This window comes from Gymnogyps californianus, chromosome 1, assembly GCF_018139145.2.
Source record: "Gymnogyps californianus isolate 813 chromosome 1, ASM1813914v2, whole genome shotgun sequence".
Classification (NCBI taxonomy): domain Eukaryota; kingdom Metazoa; phylum Chordata; class Aves; order Accipitriformes; family Cathartidae; genus Gymnogyps; species Gymnogyps californianus.
In genome coordinates, this window is record NC_059471.1 from 212,255,773 (window position 1) to 212,273,997 (window position 18,225).

The 18,225-nt window shown below is 36.4% G+C and overlaps 1 protein-coding gene across 1 annotated transcript in view; it reads left to right on the forward strand.

The window, feature by feature from the left end:
• Positions 1 to 15,578: 15,578 nt before the first annotated feature.
• Positions 15,579 to 18,225, forward strand: part of USP6NL (USP6 N-terminal like) — a 104,259-nt gene continuing 101,612 nt past the window's right edge. Inside the window, exon 1 of the mRNA XM_050904757.1 lies at positions 15,579 to 15,651. Within this exon, the coding sequence (XP_050760714.1) occupies positions 15,579 to 15,651 (73 nt within the window). The remainder of the gene's footprint in view (positions 15,652 to 18,225) is intronic.

The window sequence follows — 18,225 nt, forward strand, 5'->3', positions numbered from 1 at the left end:
AGTTTTACTGTGCTTTCTCCTTTGAAGAAGGGTCAGTGCAGTGAACTTATTTGAGCTGCTGCAATGAACTCAGTTTGCAAACAATTAAACTAAATGTTAGTACATACTGTTGCAGCAAGCTGCTGACATCTTTATTTTTTTTTTTCCCCTTAAATGTATAGGATGTAGTGCCAACTTTTATTATTATTCCGCTGTCATAATAAATTGTACAGAATAATTCTTTCCTGGCTTTGTCTTTCTGCTTTTAGTTTTGTTTCACACGCAGTAAAAAACTTAACACTGCATGCAGTTGGGAAGTTAACCTGCTATTCTTCGTGCTTCAGTATTATCTCTTCAGGTTTTCTCCGTGATTGCCTGAGGGTAGGAGCGCATTTTGTGTGTTTGGAGAGATGCTATGCAATGTAATCTTATATGTTGAAAATGGTCAGTGCGGCCTGGTAATGAGGTGGGAAGCTTTTGCTTCACCAGTTCAAATCAAGACCACAATGGTATGATTAAAGGCTGCTTCTGTTTGATGGTTGTTTATTTATCTTTATCTTGACCTCATTACAGCTGGCTTTCTAGTTTGTGTTCACAGAGGTGCCTTAGGGTTTTGTGATTCTAAAAAAAAAAAAAAAATACAATTTTTTTCTTTCTTTTTGAGTTCTTGTAGTGTGTGTAAAGAAATAGTTTTGGCTGTCAGTTTCTCTGTTCCTGAGCAATGAACTTGGGAATTAAAACAAATGTTAAGGTCAGCCTTAATAGATGAAGATAGAATGCTTTAGCAAGTATACATTATTATTCCTATGCTTGCAACTGAGAAAAGTATGTTCTGGGCTTTTATAAAGTTTCCTAGGCTAAGAAAAGTCTGTTTGGTTAAGGCTGGCTGAATTTTCACCCTTCACCTCCAATCTCCTATTGTTGTATGCCAGAATGAATTTGTAGTTAACTGAGGACCAAATCAAACTGTTCATATAAATGCTGGGAAATGGACAATTTTTTGTGGTTTACACAAAGTGTAAGGTGGCTGTGGGGTAAAGTGTTGCAAATAAGTATAAAGCCGGCTGATGTAGTTTAAGAGGCTTTGTAGTCAGCAGTTTGTTTCAGTGAGCTGAAATTGAAAGAAGGGAAAAAGACTAAGTTCTGACTCATACATAAAACTGCGTACTGGGGAAGGAAAGCTTTGAAGTAAGCTAAAATATCTTTATAATGAAGTATAATAATGAATAGCTAAAGGATGTCAGACTGTTATGTTACATGCTAAGTTTTTATTTTATTTTTGAACCATGAACCCTGAAAACCCATTCATAGAACACAAGCTTGAAGATACAGTGTGTGAGGTGTTTTCGTTAACAATTGTTCTTCTGATTACACAGCACTATTATCTTCTAATCTTTAGAATTACTGTGACTTGAGAAATATAGAAGAAGCTATTGTCTCCTAGGTCATCTTTAATGAAATTTGAAATAGTAATTCTTTATGAAAAACTGAAGATCTGAATGGTAAAGAATTGTAGGACATAGGGGATAAAGAGCCATAATGCATATTTGAGAAAGGTTAGTTTGAAGGCTTGGGATATGTTTAAAATATTTTAAGAGTTAAATAATAATACCCCCCCCTGCAATTCAACTATCTGCAAAAGAATGAAACCCACAAGATACTTAAAACAGTATGCTACTCTATATTAATGACCCCATAAAAATTACTTCATTGATAACATTAGCATTGATCTTACATTTGCTCTATTTTTTCTTGAAACTGTCAGGGGAATTTACCACTGTACATAACTGTAGTGACACATGAGTGCTTGGATCAGAAGCAGTAGTGTAGTCACTTTTTTTTTGTAGTGGGAGAATGAAGCATGAAAAATACATGTATACAAAGTTGTTTGGCTCCTGAACCTAGTGGTCAGGAGAAGCGCTTACCATTCTTGATCTTGCTTCGCTGTTATTCTTCTGTGTTGTCTTAACTTTTCACTTCTGTTTTCTTCAGATATTGCTAGTTAATGCTATATTGGCTAGCTGTCCCCTCTGTATGGTGCAGCTAGTACTCCAGGGAGGCTATCAGCAAGCGTGCTGGAGATAGTTTTCTGACTTGAAATGCAGATTCAGAGGTGAGAGTGAATGAGTTACAGAAGCTTGTATGGACTTGCGGAAAAGCTTTGAATGAAGTTGAGTTTCATGAGAAAGGTCTGGCCTGTAGGAGCCAAGGCTGAACTGAGGGTCTTTAAAATTTCATGACCCCCTTAAAATGTTGCCCTTGCCGATAGAGTGGGTGGTGTCCTTTCCCTGTCTGAATTCCTGCGTTCTTGCTTGTTGCAGGAGCATTCATGAGGTTGTTTGGAATTGGGTGGGCTCCCTGAGCTGTTTACTACATAGCTGCATAAATGGTTGTAGTGCTGTAATGCACTACAGAGAGAAGCGCAGGGGTGAGAGTAAGTGGGTCGGTGGGTGAGACTGTCCTTTCCAGTGGTAATGCTTTTTTCTCCCCTTGCTTGAAGTGTGTATGGAACTATAGTTTTTTAGGAATGTCGTAATCTTAGGCTTCCTCTGTACTAAGTTTGGAGAGGCATCTCCAGAGGGCTAATCAGATGTGAGATGACCCAGTTTCTCACCAATGCTGTAATTAAACTGCTCCTCTAAATAGAGGGTGCATTAGTTGCAATAAAATATAAGCCGAAATACTTCACTTGCACAGAACTGATGCATCACACTGAGGAAATGTAGGCATGTTAGTAGAAACTTATTTGTTTTCTTAATATTCACATTTTATGATGTTGGATTTCTTCTTATTTATTCAGTTGACATAATGATGCAACTTCTCAGACCTTGTGACTTTTTTGCTGATAGTACGGCTATTTAAATATATCAGAACACAAATGAAAGCTTTTTGAAATTCGTCTGTATTTAAACAGACTCTTTAGATTAATTTTTTTTCATAATCCTTCCTTTATTTTTGATCACTGTAGGATATTTAGGACCGGTAAGTTGTGGATTTCCTTGCACTTAGACTTTATTTTTAGATTGAAGAGGAAGACAAACATTTTTGAGTTTTGTTCTGTCACTTTTTTAACGGAACAAAATAAGTCTTCAATCTCCATAGACTGAAGTGAAGTCGCTTTCTTTTCTTAAGGTTTGCAGGAGGTTGCAGCTACCAAAAATGTATTGATCACATTCAGAAACTGTGCTTCCAGGTGGTATGTTCAAGTTCAGTAGTCTCACTTTCTATAAGGCTTTGTCAACAAACAGGTATTGTGTAGTATTTACTGTTTCATTTAAATTAGTTAGTGTATAGTAAAGCTAAATATTTCAAAACCCTTTGCATATATTTCAAATACATTTATTGAACATTTTAAAAAGTTGATTTTTTTTTTTAATTTTTTTTGCCATAAAGGGAACTTCAAAGCTATCTTCTTTCAGTTGGACTTTCTCCCTGCAGGTTTAAATTGATGGTCAGACTGATGGGGCTTCTCTAAATAAGTTAGTGCAACATGACACCTACGTTTAAACCAATGTAATTTCTGTTTGTAAACCAAGATGTTGGCACTGTCAGGAAACTATTGTTAGTTTTGAACTGACAGGAGAGTTGTGGCAGGAAAATTACCATCATGAATGTTATTGGAGGACCAGTCTTTTTGTATACACGCTTATTGCTCCCTGAATGTGTCCTTTTTAGACACTTGCACTTCACATTTATTCTGTCACATTTGCAATGAAAATTAAGGTTGAATTATTTACAAATTATTTATTTTATGACACTCTAACTCTGTGTGTGTGTGTCCAAAATAGCAAAGATGATATAAATAAGTTTATAGTAATAATAATTTGTATATTTAAAAATTCATTAAGTTACATTTGTACTATATATTTTGTATAATTATTTTCTATTTATATTGTAAGTTACGTACTTAAAATATATAAGCATTCTTTTATTTATGTGTGTATATGTAGAGGGAGAGAGTCCTCTTTCTAAATCGGTCTGCCTCTCACTGTTTTGATTGATGGTCAGTAAGGACCACTGAATTATTATGACTAATTGGTGTACACAGAATTACATCCCTTTGGCATGACAATACTTGCCTGTTACCTTTTTTTTTTTTTAAATTTAAATCTTAGTCTTTGGGCCTATCTCTGTACTCCTTTATATAGAACATGGCACAATAATGCCTTTATTGTAGATCTTTGGTACTGCAGCAGCAGAAAGAGTAAGTAGCAAGGAACACTGTAACCTTGTTCTTTGGAGTGAGTATCAAGTATCCACCACTATGTAAGCAATTCATATTTCTGGGATCCTATTCATCCTGTGATAAGTTGAGGGTGGTGTTCAAGTACATTCCAATGGGAGAAGGATGAAGAAACTCACAGCTAAAATACAGATGAAAAGCGAGAGTTATAAATGTAGATGTTTGGGCAGGCACCCCCCTCTTTGCATAAGGCACTATGTAGACACAGAACAATGTTGTTCTAGTTACTGCAGGGAGGACTGTTTAGAGGCTGCAGTATTAAGCTCCCTAGTGGTGGTGTTATTTCCTATTGAATTAGAGAATTCACAAAACAACAGCTGACTCAGATGAAGGATTAGAAATGGGCTGAAGAAACTTTTCCAACAGCAGTGTTAAGTGAGGTATTTAGAGGACTTTCCTTGCCTGTTGTGAGTCATGTTGTTCTCCCTTTCCGTGCAAATGATTGAATAATGCGCACTGCTGTGTTGGAAAAGTGAAGCTATTGCTACTCTTTAGTGTAATTTTGTCACAGATAAGAAAAATAAGTGAGCTGTAGCCTCATTTTATGTTATATTATTTATGTTCCTATTCAAGAAACAAAACACTTGATTTACAAGATGTGTGTTTATTTTAAGCTAAATTGACTGTTTCAAGAAAACCTACTCTGACATTCTTTACCCAATTTTTGATAGGAAACAACTTCTTTGATTTGTAGCATGGATAGAAAATATTTGGGGTTGTTGCCATAAGTGAGGTTATGCAAGTAATCCCAGCAGGATTACTGACTGCGTGACTGGGTCTGTGTTTGTTTAAATTTAAGATCGTTACTTAAACTATCCAATCTGTTGTCCTTTCTGTGTTTAAAGGATGGTTGCAGATGTTTGTGTAAACAAAGTAGCTGCACTTAGGTGATATCCTATCAATGAGCTGATTATAAGGTTTGTTTAATCTCTCATTGCAAAAGAGCCCCCTATAATTAAGAGATTTTAATTCTTAAAATTATGTGGGACACTGACAAGATAGCACTGGAATTTTTTCAGGGCTATTGGTATGCCTGTACCTATACTGCTCAAAATTTCTCAAGCAAGCAGGAGGCTGTGCAGGACTTCCAGGCTGGTTTGGGAAGCTGGTGTGTTGTGGTGTCTTGTTCTTTTTTTCTTTTTTCTTTTCTTCTTTCCCCAGTTTTATTTTGTGTAACATAATTATTGTCTGGAATGTAAGGCATACCGACATACTATAGAATCTCCAGTGCTTTTGGCCAGTGCAGTCATTGATATAATAGATCAGTAATGTAAAAGGGCACTTTGTTTTAATAAAGCACTTTGGTTTGCCATAGGAGAGGATTCGTGAATGCAGTCTTTCTGTTTTACCCTTGAAAAGCTCTTTGAAAACCTGCCTAATTCCGTGGTAGAGTGCTGAAAGGCTCACTCAGAGCTCTTTTGGGCAGGAGTCAGACTTCCCAGAATTTTGAGAGACATACGGAAATAAGTCTCTCGCCAGAATGTGTTCTGTTGCATTCAATATAAAGCTTTTTCCTTCTCCTCTTTTTTTGGTAATAGAATTTTGTACAGCATTATATGAGGAGGTTTTTTTGCGATGCTACTATTTCTGAGTTGTACAAACACTATAATGACATAACCCTCCTTCCCTGTCCTCCCCCAAACTTACTTTTTGGAGGTGACGCTTGTCAGCTGCAGCTCTCTGTTCTTATCTGTGATGCTGTGCTACAGCCATCCTTTGTGTCCAGGCTGGTCTACAGACCCTGCTTGCCTTGCATGCTTCAGAGCGGTTATATTTCATATTACTTTATATCTGGTTGTAAAAACTAGACAAGCTTTTAGCTTCCTCCGCGCCTTCCCCCCCCCCGGTTACAGCAAGTTACTGTAAGAGTGTTTGAAGGACGTCGGAGTTTGTCTTGGAGGATGGGAGAGGAAAAATTAGGTTTATAGTTTGCCTTGAAAAGATTAGGTACAAACTGAAAAGTGTCAGTTTTGGTTTTTACTTCCTTGCCCCACCATACTCTTTTCTATGCCGGAAGCAGTGACAAAAATGTCTGTAGTTTTTACTTTAACTATGTGGTAGGAAAGTACTTCTTTTTAGAGCAAAGGCTAATGAGTCACTTTTAGTGACATTTCAATATTTATTTATTCCCCATGCATTAAAACAAACTAAAAGAAATAATATTTATGTGAAACTCACTGTAAGCATCTTTTTGTTTTGTTTTTTAAATGTATCAGTCATTAAGTGTAACATCCATTCTGGAGAACTAACTCTTAATTTGTGTTTTTGTTTAATGCTGTATATTCAGTGGTCCTACAAGGTGGTATAGCAAGGCCAGGTTACCTGTGTGCTGTCCAGTGAAACTTAACAGATCAAGGGTAAATCTACTGCAAATGGAGGATGATGACACTTCTTTTTCTGTTCCTTTAGCACTAGTGTAGTACCACTGGTAGTTCAAATAGTGGATTAAAATGCCCGACTATAATATTGGGTAGAGTGATGCAGTTCAGTCCCTTCTTGTCTGGACCATGGGTAATTGTTGGCTGAAACTGGGCATGATTTTAAATTCTCTACAGCTACAGAGAGAGCATGGAGGACCGTAAATGTACTACAGTCTTTTGTCTGCCGAAATTGGGGCTGAGTCACCAGGGCATGTACAGTTCCTCTATCTTTGCTCTTGTAATAGGTAGGTAAGATGTTCTTCATTTGAATAGTTTGATTGTCTTAAAGTGAAGCTGAATAAAGAAGCCTGTTTCACACTGCTGCTTCCTGCCTCTGTCTAGCATAGTTTATCTGCAAGCAGTGTTGCTAAGATGCCCAGGTGTTTCCCCTGTTTTTTCATTGATGAGGGAATAGGAGAACTCTCTGTTAGTAGCTGAGGCATATATATACTTTATAGGAAATAGGATTGGATATGAAGCAAGCATGATGTGCTAGTTACAGCGCACTACTAAATAAATCCATTTGTAAGAACAGAGGCAAAACAGAGGTAACCATAAAGATAGCCACAACCAGCCACTTAACCAGAATACGTATCTCAAATATAACTCTAGCATTAACCTTAAGTAGTCACGGTTAATATGATTGTCATATTCAGGTACTAAGCTTGGATTTTTTAAACACGTTAGTTAAAATATGTTTTAAAAGACTGCATTTTCTGAGTGAATGTACAAGGAGAGCAGGCGGCAGAAGTCTGAAAGTGAACAGTTAATGGTGTCTCCTATTAGAACACAACTGCAGTAAGCAGACAGACCCAGGTACACTTCCTTTCAAAGGAGGGTGGATCGCTTCTGAGCTGTGTGACCGTCAGGCTGGTTTCCTTCAGTTAGTTTTGAAGCGCTAAATTCTTTGTTCCCTAGCATGTGTCTCTTTGTAACAGTTTTTTTATCAATAGGTAAGCTATATTGGTGGGAATGGATACTTCTTTAGTATTAGATTAGCCTATTACAAAGTATTCAAACACTTGTTTTAAAAATTTTTACTTTATTGCGGAGAGGAAGCCATACCATAGACTAGTTGCTACACAAATTAAGCCTACAAATACATGGGCTCAATAAAAGTACTGTGTATTTTGCAGGGGACTAATAAGGTTTGATGTTCTTCCTGGTGGCTGTGGACAGCTGCATTTTATTACTTGGATTAAATACCAACATGGAAGTGTTACATGCAGTAAAGGATTTAATCATGCTAACAAATAGTGATGCACAGAATTTTGTAGCTTTTCTTTGCTTCAAGGAGGTAAGAGATTATTCATCTCGTTCATATCCTTTTCAAGAGGAAACCAAATAAGGGTTTAAATTAGAAGCAAAGTTTTGATCTTTTTTTTCTTCTTTGAATTGAATACACATTCACTTTATCAATCTTTGCCAGATTAAACTAATGAATTTACTTTGACTTCAGTATTGACACATATAAGATAGTAATAGTTTTGATTTTTGTTTAATATTGCAAAAAGAAAAAAGTCTTTTAATGACTAGTATGGCTTCTTTCTGTATGCTTAGGTTTGACAGAATATTTAATAATATTCTTTAGCTTGAAGATAAATCTGTCAATTAATACTACAGCCATGACCCAAATCCAGAAAATGCAAAATTGCTGCATATTCTGTTTGGAATGCTACATATGCAGGAAATGCTGCATATTGTTTGGAAAAATCTTTTAAAACTTTTCTGTTGTCATAATTACAACTTCATAAATGTTTGGTTTCTTTTTGAGACTTCTAGTATGGAACTTTTTTCTTGAAATAATTATCATTTGCAGCTAAAACTATATAAAGATTTGGACTGTAATATGACTGAGAAATTGTGGGGTGTGTGCATTCACTGAGATGAGATCTTGTACTAACACACTTTTTCCTCCTCCTGTTTTAAAAAAGTGTATTTTATCACATATTTAAAATGGGCTGCTTAGATACAGCTTTTTTTGGGGAAAATGCCATTTGCTTTGGCGCTTGCTTTATTTATTAGCTAGTGTGCCTTATAAAGTGGCCTTTTGTCCTTTGGAAGGGCATGGGTGTGAGGGAGAGGAGAAAGTAAGAGGATAAATTTGAAGATCCATAATAAGAATCTGTGGTTCTATAGTTACTCTTTATTATAACATCTATGTAGCTTGCTTAACACAATCCTGATCACATAGTTCCAAAAGACATGAAGTACCTCTCTGTTGTATCTAAGGAGTTCTGCACTATAGCCTAAACTATTCCTTTTGACAAGTCTTTACAGGTTAAATATCTGAGAGCTTTTGGAAGCCTTTTAAACAGTTACTAAACTGTGTAGTTTAGACGCCCTTGTATGTCTAAATTTGGTGGTACAGTTTTACAGTAAATATATGAGCAAAGACTAAGCAGTGCCCTTACTTTGCTCATGAAGGTGATAAGTATAAAACATCTATCAGGAGGGAAAAAAACCCAAACCATACATGCTTTTTTTTTTTTTTTTTTTCCCTCTTTTCTCCTTTGGGAAGAGTGTACCAAGACACATTTGAACACACATTTCTGATACTGATCTCCATTAGTGTCTGGTGTCTGTTATCAGGAGGATGATAAAAGTGATCTCCACGGGCAGTTCCATTTTCTTCATTGTCGCTCTCTGGGAAAGTTGCTGTCTATCTTGCTATCGTCTAGATCCACTTGCAGAATGTGTTGTAGCAAGAGCTAAGGGGGTAAAAAATAATGTAAATTGAGTAAGAAGGATAACAGTAAGGGTATTGTGCAGTGACAGGATTTTGCAATGTGAAGTTTCTTTCCTTAAAACTTGAAAGTGTGCAATAATGGCTGCTGAATGTAGCTATATGTTTTTCTGTCTTCCCATTTTCCCTTTTTTAGCATTTATTTTTCTTTTTTGGGTTGATAAGTTTTTCCCTGGAACAGGTGGAATGAATTTCAGTGACCATTTATTGAAGTTCTCAATCATCCTGAGTTTAATGAACAGCTTTCTTGTGTGTTTAAAGTAGAAAGAAAAACAGACTTTAAAAAAATGTGAACAAATGCCTCTCATCCTCTTTAATCAGCATTCACTTAGATAGCTTTCTGTTACAATTATTTATTATTTCTCCAGTCTCTAGATCAAGCTTCTTTCTGCTCCCAAGATTTCCTCTAAAAGAGGGTCATATATCTACAACAGTTTAAGAACTGCAGCCATACTTTCATGCTTTAAAAATTGTAGCAAAAGTGCCAAAAATGAAGAAAAAATAAATATATTCCAAAGTGAATGCAAATTCTGTTGAATTAAGCAGTTACTGACATTTACTGACTCTGTAGGACCATTCAGAAGACTGTGAGGATATTTATTTATTTATTTTTATGGATGCTTTGCAAAATGCATAGCCAAAAGCAGTCGTCTTTGAAAAATGAATGCCTTAAATAATAAATGGAGTCATATCACTAATGCAAACATTTTCACAGGAAAGGCTACCAGAATTCCGCATATGATTTCTTGACAGCATTAGGTTTTCTTTTTTTATCTTTTGCATGGTTCCCTTTAGTACATTACTGTCAAAGAATAATCTGTAGAAAATAATGAAGATCAAAATTTAAGGTTTCAGAGATTTATGGGGAGGGTTAGTTATTGATCTGGAACTCTAGAATTCTCCTATTCCAACTACAGTAGATTATTTAAAACTTAATGAAAACTGTAGGCTTCAGTTCATATATTGGAAAATTAATTCAAAATATTAGTGAGAAAGGATAGATAACCTACTTTATAGCTGCTTTAGTAATAATTTGTGTCATGATACATTGCCTGTCTTAGACCTCAATGCCTATTTATTTTGAGATATTAATTTGAAGACCAATTGTGACAGGAAAAGTCAGAGAGGAGTTAAGGTGTTGCTGGGACTTAGTTGCTAGGTAGACTTTATCTGAATTTATTATTTTTTGCAAGAAATAAGCAGTTTTTACTGTGAACTCACTATGCAAATATTTTTACAATATGCTGTTCCTTCTGTTTGATATTTAAAGAATCTTTCCCCGGCTAATGTGCCTTACTTGTATTTCCTTAATCCTTTAAACTAATCTATCATTGAAAACTTTTCTCCTGCTTATGAAATAGTTGTTACTCCTGATAAGAAAATCTGCTTCATTTTCTGAGCCCCCTTGCTAAGATGGGAGGGAAGATGAAGCAGTTCTGCCATGTGTCGTTTCTGAAACTGCAGCTTTTAAAGCAAACATTCAGATTGGTCATTAAGAACAGCTGCCCCCACGTTTGCTGGTGCTTGACTTTTTATAGCCCTTGTTATGAATAGTGACCTATTGAAGTGCTGTCTGTATCTTACAGATGTAGAAAGAAGGGTCCAAAGAGCAAAGGGACCCTCGCTCTCGTAAATCCCCATCTCCTGCGTGTAACGTCAGACTTTGCTCTTTCGCAGAAATAAAGACACCAGAAGGAGTGTTTTGTGTATGTATATTTATGTGCTTTCTAGATGATAACGGCAAGACTTAAGGCTTGATCCCAATTCCATTGAAACAGGTAGCAACAGGACTGGATCTCAGGCTGGTACCTTACTGGCCATCGTGTTATGAGCTGTCCATTTCTTTGGGTGTGTTGGGCCTGAAAGCTTGGTATCTTAACCATGTTTAGAGTCTAGCAGGTAGGGAAAAGGACATAAATAATTCTGGCTATGAGGAGCATAAGGTAGGATTATGAAGACAGATCTGCATAGATTTCTGCAGAGACGTGGTGGAATAATCTGTATGCAGCCCGAATTCTGGCCAGTTCAGATTGATGTAAGATAGAAAAAGAACGGTCACAGTTACTTTGTATCTTAAATAAAATGTCTGCAGGCCTATTGTTCATATGAATGAATGCCCTCAAGCCATTTTAGTGGTGGGTTTTTTTTGTTTTTTTTTTTTTTTTTACTAGTAGGTTGTACATCTTTCTTCCTGTAAATGAGGCACAACAAGCAGGCGCTTTTTTGGGTAGCTGCAATGCTGCCTAGGATTACCCTGAGGGTTCTTGATGTTTTTTTTAAAAGTCCAGACAGAATGCCCTGAGTATATAAACATTACAGATTTTAAGAAGAGAGTGAAGGAGAAAATACGAAGTTTTCCTCAAACTTAAATTCTGATTTTTTTTAAAAATTTTTTCTTTTCCAAGTGTCATTTGACAAATACCCACTCAGCCATACTTTTGCAGCATCTTTTGTGCTGTAAATATGTTACGTCCTGGCAATATGCTTTATGAAAAAGAACTGCTTTCAAAGACCAGTTAATTATAATTGCGTTAATGGAAGCATTTTTATTTTGAGTGATGACAGCTGACTAATCGGGATGCAGGTCATTCTTTTTATTATGGTTAGGAGAGGTCAAGGACTGCACACTGTGATCCATAAAATCCCATCCTGGTTAACTGCTCCTTCGCATACCAGTGTATTTTGTCAGGTTGATAACATGTGCATGATTTCTGTATTCCCTATGATTTTGAAGTTAAGGAAGAAAAGCAAAATGCAAGAACATCATCAAGCGCATATTGCTTAGCAAACTAGCTGTCGAAGATGAAAAATGCTTAGCAGAAATTCATGTGATAAGCACTGAATGTGTAACACCATTTTTCTCCTCAAACAGAACTTACTTAAATTGTTACACTAAATTTATGACGATTGGTTTCTTTTTGGTTTATCTTGTGTAGCTGTGTCAGAATTGATGTGAACTTTTGGTTGGTGAATATCCTTGCCCATAGTTTGTGTTTTGGTTAGGATGTGCTCTGAGAGATGGCAGTTGTAGTGAAGGATTGTATGGAAATATCAGTTGGGTTTCATGATTCAAAGGTAAGAGTGAACTATAACCAGGTTATCACTCATGAGTAACAGATGAAATTACACGATTTAGCTAGCTAGTGTGTTTTGTTTCTTGAAATCTTTTTGGTCTTGCCACTTTTTTTAAAGCAGGTTTAGTGGTATTGTCTTGCTAGGTGTATAAATTGATTTGAGGAAAGAGGAATAGCAGCCACAAAGCTTATTGTATAATTCTTCAAAGTTTGAGTGATTTGTCTAAGTTTGTTACATTGTTTATCGTGAATGCCATGGCCCTCCTTCAGACTTGCACCATTTTCTTTCTTTACGTTGCACACAGGATGTTTAGTAAGCTTGTTTACATTTTCCTAAATTCATTTTAAAGCTTTGGGGTTTTTCAGTTTCTTTCTACTTGACAATTTCCATAACAAAGAAGAGAGGGAAACTACTGTGCATACCATCTTTGGAGGTTATTTCACATAGAGGGAGGCAAGCGTGTATGAAAACGATTTCTAGTCCTGAAGTTCTTGTGTGTCTCTCTTAAAAGCTCAGAGCAGGCTTCAGCTGTTTAAACTACCCCTACCACTGGTAGAGAGAGAGATATACTGGTGACCATGGGATGAAAGCCTTTCTAATGGCTGTTCTGCAAACTTTAGTAGGTACTGGGTTTGTATTCTCACCATAGTCCACTAGACCTGCAAATCATCTAAGAGTCCTTTTCTAGTTAGTCATCTTTGTTACCAGCAAGACAAGGGATAGTTTCGAAGAAAAGGGAGCAGCTATCCTTTTTGCAGTTGGGAATAGCTGTAACCCTTTCTGGGTGTTAATTCCTAGCTACTGAAGTGCCCCATTTCTTTTTTTTTTTTTTGAGTAATTTTGACACACAAGCAAGTACAAAGCATGCCTTCTATTCCTTTCTCTCTTCCTCCGCTCCCCTTTCCCCACTGTTACTCTTTGTCAGTCCACCGTCCTCTCCTTATTCCAGCACTTGAGAACCTTGCTGTAGAAATGAGATAATCTAGTTCAGTTAAAAATCACCTTCAGGATCTGCAAGGTATACTCATGCTTTAGGTGGTTAAGCGGATGTTATTATTGAAGATTTTATTCTACCTTTCTCCTTTTTTCTTTTTTTTTTTTCTGTTTTCTTTTTTTCTGTCCTTAATATGTTTATATAAAGACCATCAAAAGTTTACTAGTGCTGTAGAGGTAGTTGTGGTGTTCTATGAACCATAAACTCGGAAGTCAGCTTTTCAGAGGAAACTTGCAATGTAATGTAGCTGTAAGTAATGATGTTCCTTTGAGTTTATATCTTTAACTTGAAGATAAGTTGTTTGATAACCCAACTAAATAAAGAAAGAACACATCATGGCAAGATAATGGTGGGAAAGTTCTTACAGCAGGAATTTTGAGGACTGGGTTATTAAGTAAAGGACCTATTAAATAAAGGTAAAGTAAACTTTACCAGACAACCCTGCATTCTACATCTTATTTAAATGTTTTGAAATTATAGTTGTTCTGGAAACATCTGTTTATGGTAATCTTTTCCTTACCTCTCTACATATAAAGTCATTTGTTTGAAACCTGGAATTTAAGTGTATGTACAGAAGTTAGAAATTATTTTTAGTGTAGAAAGTTGGCAGTTCTGTTTCTAATGGTTTGAAGAATCCTTTTTCAGAAAGAGATAAATTACAGTTGCACAGTATGTCTACAAGCTTCCTATTGAGTGGACACTTGAATATTTGCAGGGTGGGAGAAGAAATCGGTCAGCTTGTCAGAGAGAATGACTTCAGTTGTCTTTATTTTGCCAAACCAAATACCATAGTACTTTGGGTTGCTATTACTTCTGGCAGAGGTGGATTCATGGGCAGGCTGTAAATGGGACTGACATAATAGAAATAGTTTGTCGTGCCTATGCTGCCTGTGTTTCAAGAGACTGACATGCATGTGGATAAATACACCAGCAGATCTGAAAATCTGAAACGCCTGTGATCAGCAGCTGGAAATGGAAAGAGATGACCTCTCCCCCCTGCCTTCTAACACTTAAGCAATGGGAACAGAAGGTCTAAAGGCCAGAGAATATGTCTTGCTGTGCATTGGTTGTGGCCTGTGGTTTGTTTTAATGTTATGGTTTTCGGAAAATGTAGTTGGCTTCCTAAATCACACTCATTGTGTAGGCAAGGCCTTGCAATGCTGTGTAGGAATTTGGTTTCCTAAAGCATTCCCAGAGCTCTTCAGGACTGACAGTTATTTAATGCGACCGTATAAAACATGATTTCTCATGATTTTTTTTTTTGTTAGCTTTGTAGAGGCTTTGACAGAAGGCATTTCTGAAGTGCCTTTGTACGTTTTCCAAATGGCATTAAAAATGTTGTGGGGCACGTACTGCAATTTGTCTGCTTAAAATTACCTGACAGAAGTAATGATAATACCTTAGCTGAAACAGTTCTCTGGGCCTCTGGTGGTGGGAGAGAGAAGAACGCCTGAAATACTCCCAGGATTTCCAGCGTGCCTCCTGGTGTGCAAGAATTCCCGTCACGTACAAGGGTGTCAGAGGTGTGTGTTCAAGGGGGGAGAAAAGGAACCGAATGACTCTGTTTAGCAGGTGCTTGCTTGTGCCTGATGGATTTTAGCAAGCTAGATTTAATTTTAATTCTGTTAGTAGGTCTGACGTTGGCTCTACACTGCACCGATAGCTCTCTGAAAGCGTTACGAGAAATTTCATGAATTGAGACAGACTTTAAAAGAGAATGCAGACACACTTCTTGGATATTGAGCCTAGGGGAGTACGTTGCATCTGTTGGTATTCATTTCAAGTGGTGTTTTCTTTAGTTACTTTGTGGTGTGAATGTTTCCTTTAAACTTTATTTAGAGAAATCGATATGCATTCTCTGCAGTAAATAATTTTAAAGTGTTCTGTACAAACATATTTAGGACTGCTTGCAGTTTTTGTCTCCTTGTGCTGAAGTCACTTTAAATCCATCGCCCCAGCCTGTAGAGTCGTCAGGCAGAAATCTTTCTGTGAAGGTAGATGAGTTGTTCCTGCATCAGTTTTGCTTGAGCATACGGAAGACAGCCATGTAATAACATGTAGTAATGAAACCTGTTGGAATATTAGAGCAGCATCTAGTCTCTTTGATCTTGCTAACGAGCAATGATTCAAGTGCTACAGATTGTAAAGGATCTAGTGTCGCCAGCAAGACGGAGAACAGATGCTGCTAAGAAAGGTAAGAGCAGCACTGGGATATATTCAGTGTTCTGAGTAATTTACTGTAAATCAGAAATATTTTGGAGTTTGGTTGTAGTTAAGTGTGTACATGATACTTCATGTTCTTTGTTGTAGCATGTACAGCTGCCATAATTTGGCTTTGAACGATATTAAGCCTAATTATTATCATTTTGCAACTGCAGCTTTCCCAAAGAGAATCCTGATGACGTTTATTATGCTGAGGATGGAGTTTGTCAGCATTTGTAACTGCTACTGTTGTTCTAAACATCTTTTCCTTATTTTTCTGTGGTAAAAATGCTTTTCTTGTCTGATAGCTCAGGCTGTGAAAATAGTAACCGTATTCTGTGGAATCCCATCAGAATAGTTTTGAGAGTCTTAATAGTCTAAATGAGAATAAGAGCAAAAATAGGCTTCTCTAGTGTTTATGGAAATGAGAGAGACTGAAAGTACACAGCTGCACTGCTGTTTAGGTTTTACAATGACATTATTTCTAGATTACAACTAACTTCAAAATCCGAAATGGCTCTTACAAGTGTACAAAACATTACTTGAAATACTCAATTATTGTTTGAAATTAATTGAAGTTAAATGCTTTTCTTGTTCTCTTCAGTGTGTTGAATGTTTGTTGGTTTTTCTTTGCTGAAGTAGTGCCATCCTTTGTGGTATCTGGCATACTTATCTAATCAGGAACTGATTAAACACTTTTTTTTTCATCTTTAGTTTTGCATCTTAATTATTTGCAATTGCTGAATATATGGTTTGTAGAGGAACTAAATAATTTGTAGAGCTGTCTTAAAAATTGCATTCCTTTCTTACTAGAATTAATTTTCTAGGACCACTTTATTTTGTATTGAATAGGTCATGAATAATTTAGGATCTACAGCATCTGTGTCTGCCTGTTACTATGTCATTGTTCTGTTCTGCCCTTACACATAATGTGTGGCTATAGGCGAGTACCTTTATTTTAAGTCACTCATCTAATAACACCAGGCTGCTGTAATTCTAATGAGTTAGTTAATGAAACACCTCTGTAAGAAAACAAAATGAGTAAAGGCAGAACTGGGCTCTGCTGTTACCCTGTTATTCTGCAAAAAAGGCATGCATTTCATAAAACCAAGCTTCCTAATTACTTCTTTAGATTTTACAGTGATTGGTTGAACATGCCACCCAACAGCTTTATAATTTCATCAGAGTGAATTATTCAATTTCAGTTCTCTGTTTCACTGTTCATTTTTTGATTTGTGTACTTACACTCTGCTAGTACAGAGAAGAATGAAGGGGACAGGAGTTCTACTTGTCTGTTCTGCATGTAGCTAGCTAGTCAGGCTTGATTTTTATAGAAGTACTGTAAGAACTGGTTTTAAAAGATAACACCAAAAAATATATCTAAAAAATATTTATTGGAACAGATTCAATGGAATTGGAAGGGAAAGCCTTGAAAAACATAAGGAAATGATAATTTTCTCAGTTTTAAAGCTTTGAGATTTTTCTCTCTCCGTTTGTTTTACTCCCTTGTTAAAAGACAGTAATTTTGGGTCATTGTTTGGGTGGTATTCTCAAGCTGCTAGTAACCGAGCTAAGTAGATGTTAGCTCTTACAGAACTTGGTAGTACATTTTGACAAGCAATATTAAGATCTTAACATTAAAAAAAAATTCAAACATTCTGAAGAAAACATTTACAAAAGATGCAAAATGCTGACAGACTTCCGTGATAAATACGGCAATTTGAGTAGGCATTAGTTGTTTTTTTTTTTTTTTTTCACAGCATGCAACATTAGGCATCTGGTGTATGTGAAGGACTGTATTCTACAGAAATGACTCATTCTCATTATTGTTTTCAGTAAATGGAAAAATGTATTTGTAAAGGGAGAGTTGCCAGGAAGCCCAGTGTGAATGTGAGGTGAATTCATTGAGACGTGAGGGATGATATGTGAAGTGTTTACCAATGTGCTTTCAAATTCGTGTTGGTAAATGGTAAAGGTTTTTAATCCCGCTCCTTTGTTGCATCCTCTTCTCCTTAAAGAAGAGCGTTTATCATTAGAATATAATTTATTGGGTAGAAGTCTGAAATTCATTGTTTTTGACTTGTGTGAGAAATTTCTGTAAAATCTCTGTCCCTTGTTGTGAAAAATAGGAATTCAAGAAACTGAAATTGGAAATAACTGAGCAGATACTTGCAGAAGGGTCACTGCGCGTGGGGAGTGGAGGAAGAATGTAGCCTTCAGTAGGGGCCTAACTTGCACTCAGGAGACATGTTACAAAGTAGTGTAATGCATTAATGGCATATTTCATGTGTTGTACCTAGTTAAAAACTTTTCTTCTTTAAGACTGAATGAATGTCCTAACCATATAACTATTTTTATAAATAATACACAAGGTCGTGGGGGAAAGGATTCCTCTGACCTCCAATTTTCCCAACATTTATTTTCAGACTGAGACCTAGAAACACAGTTACTAGACAAGAGAGTGTCTTTTTGCATCCATGGTTCAACAACAGAAGCTTGTTATAAGGACTATGGTAAGCATAGCTACTATGGAGAAGAAAATTCAATCCCTGTAGAAGAAATTCCT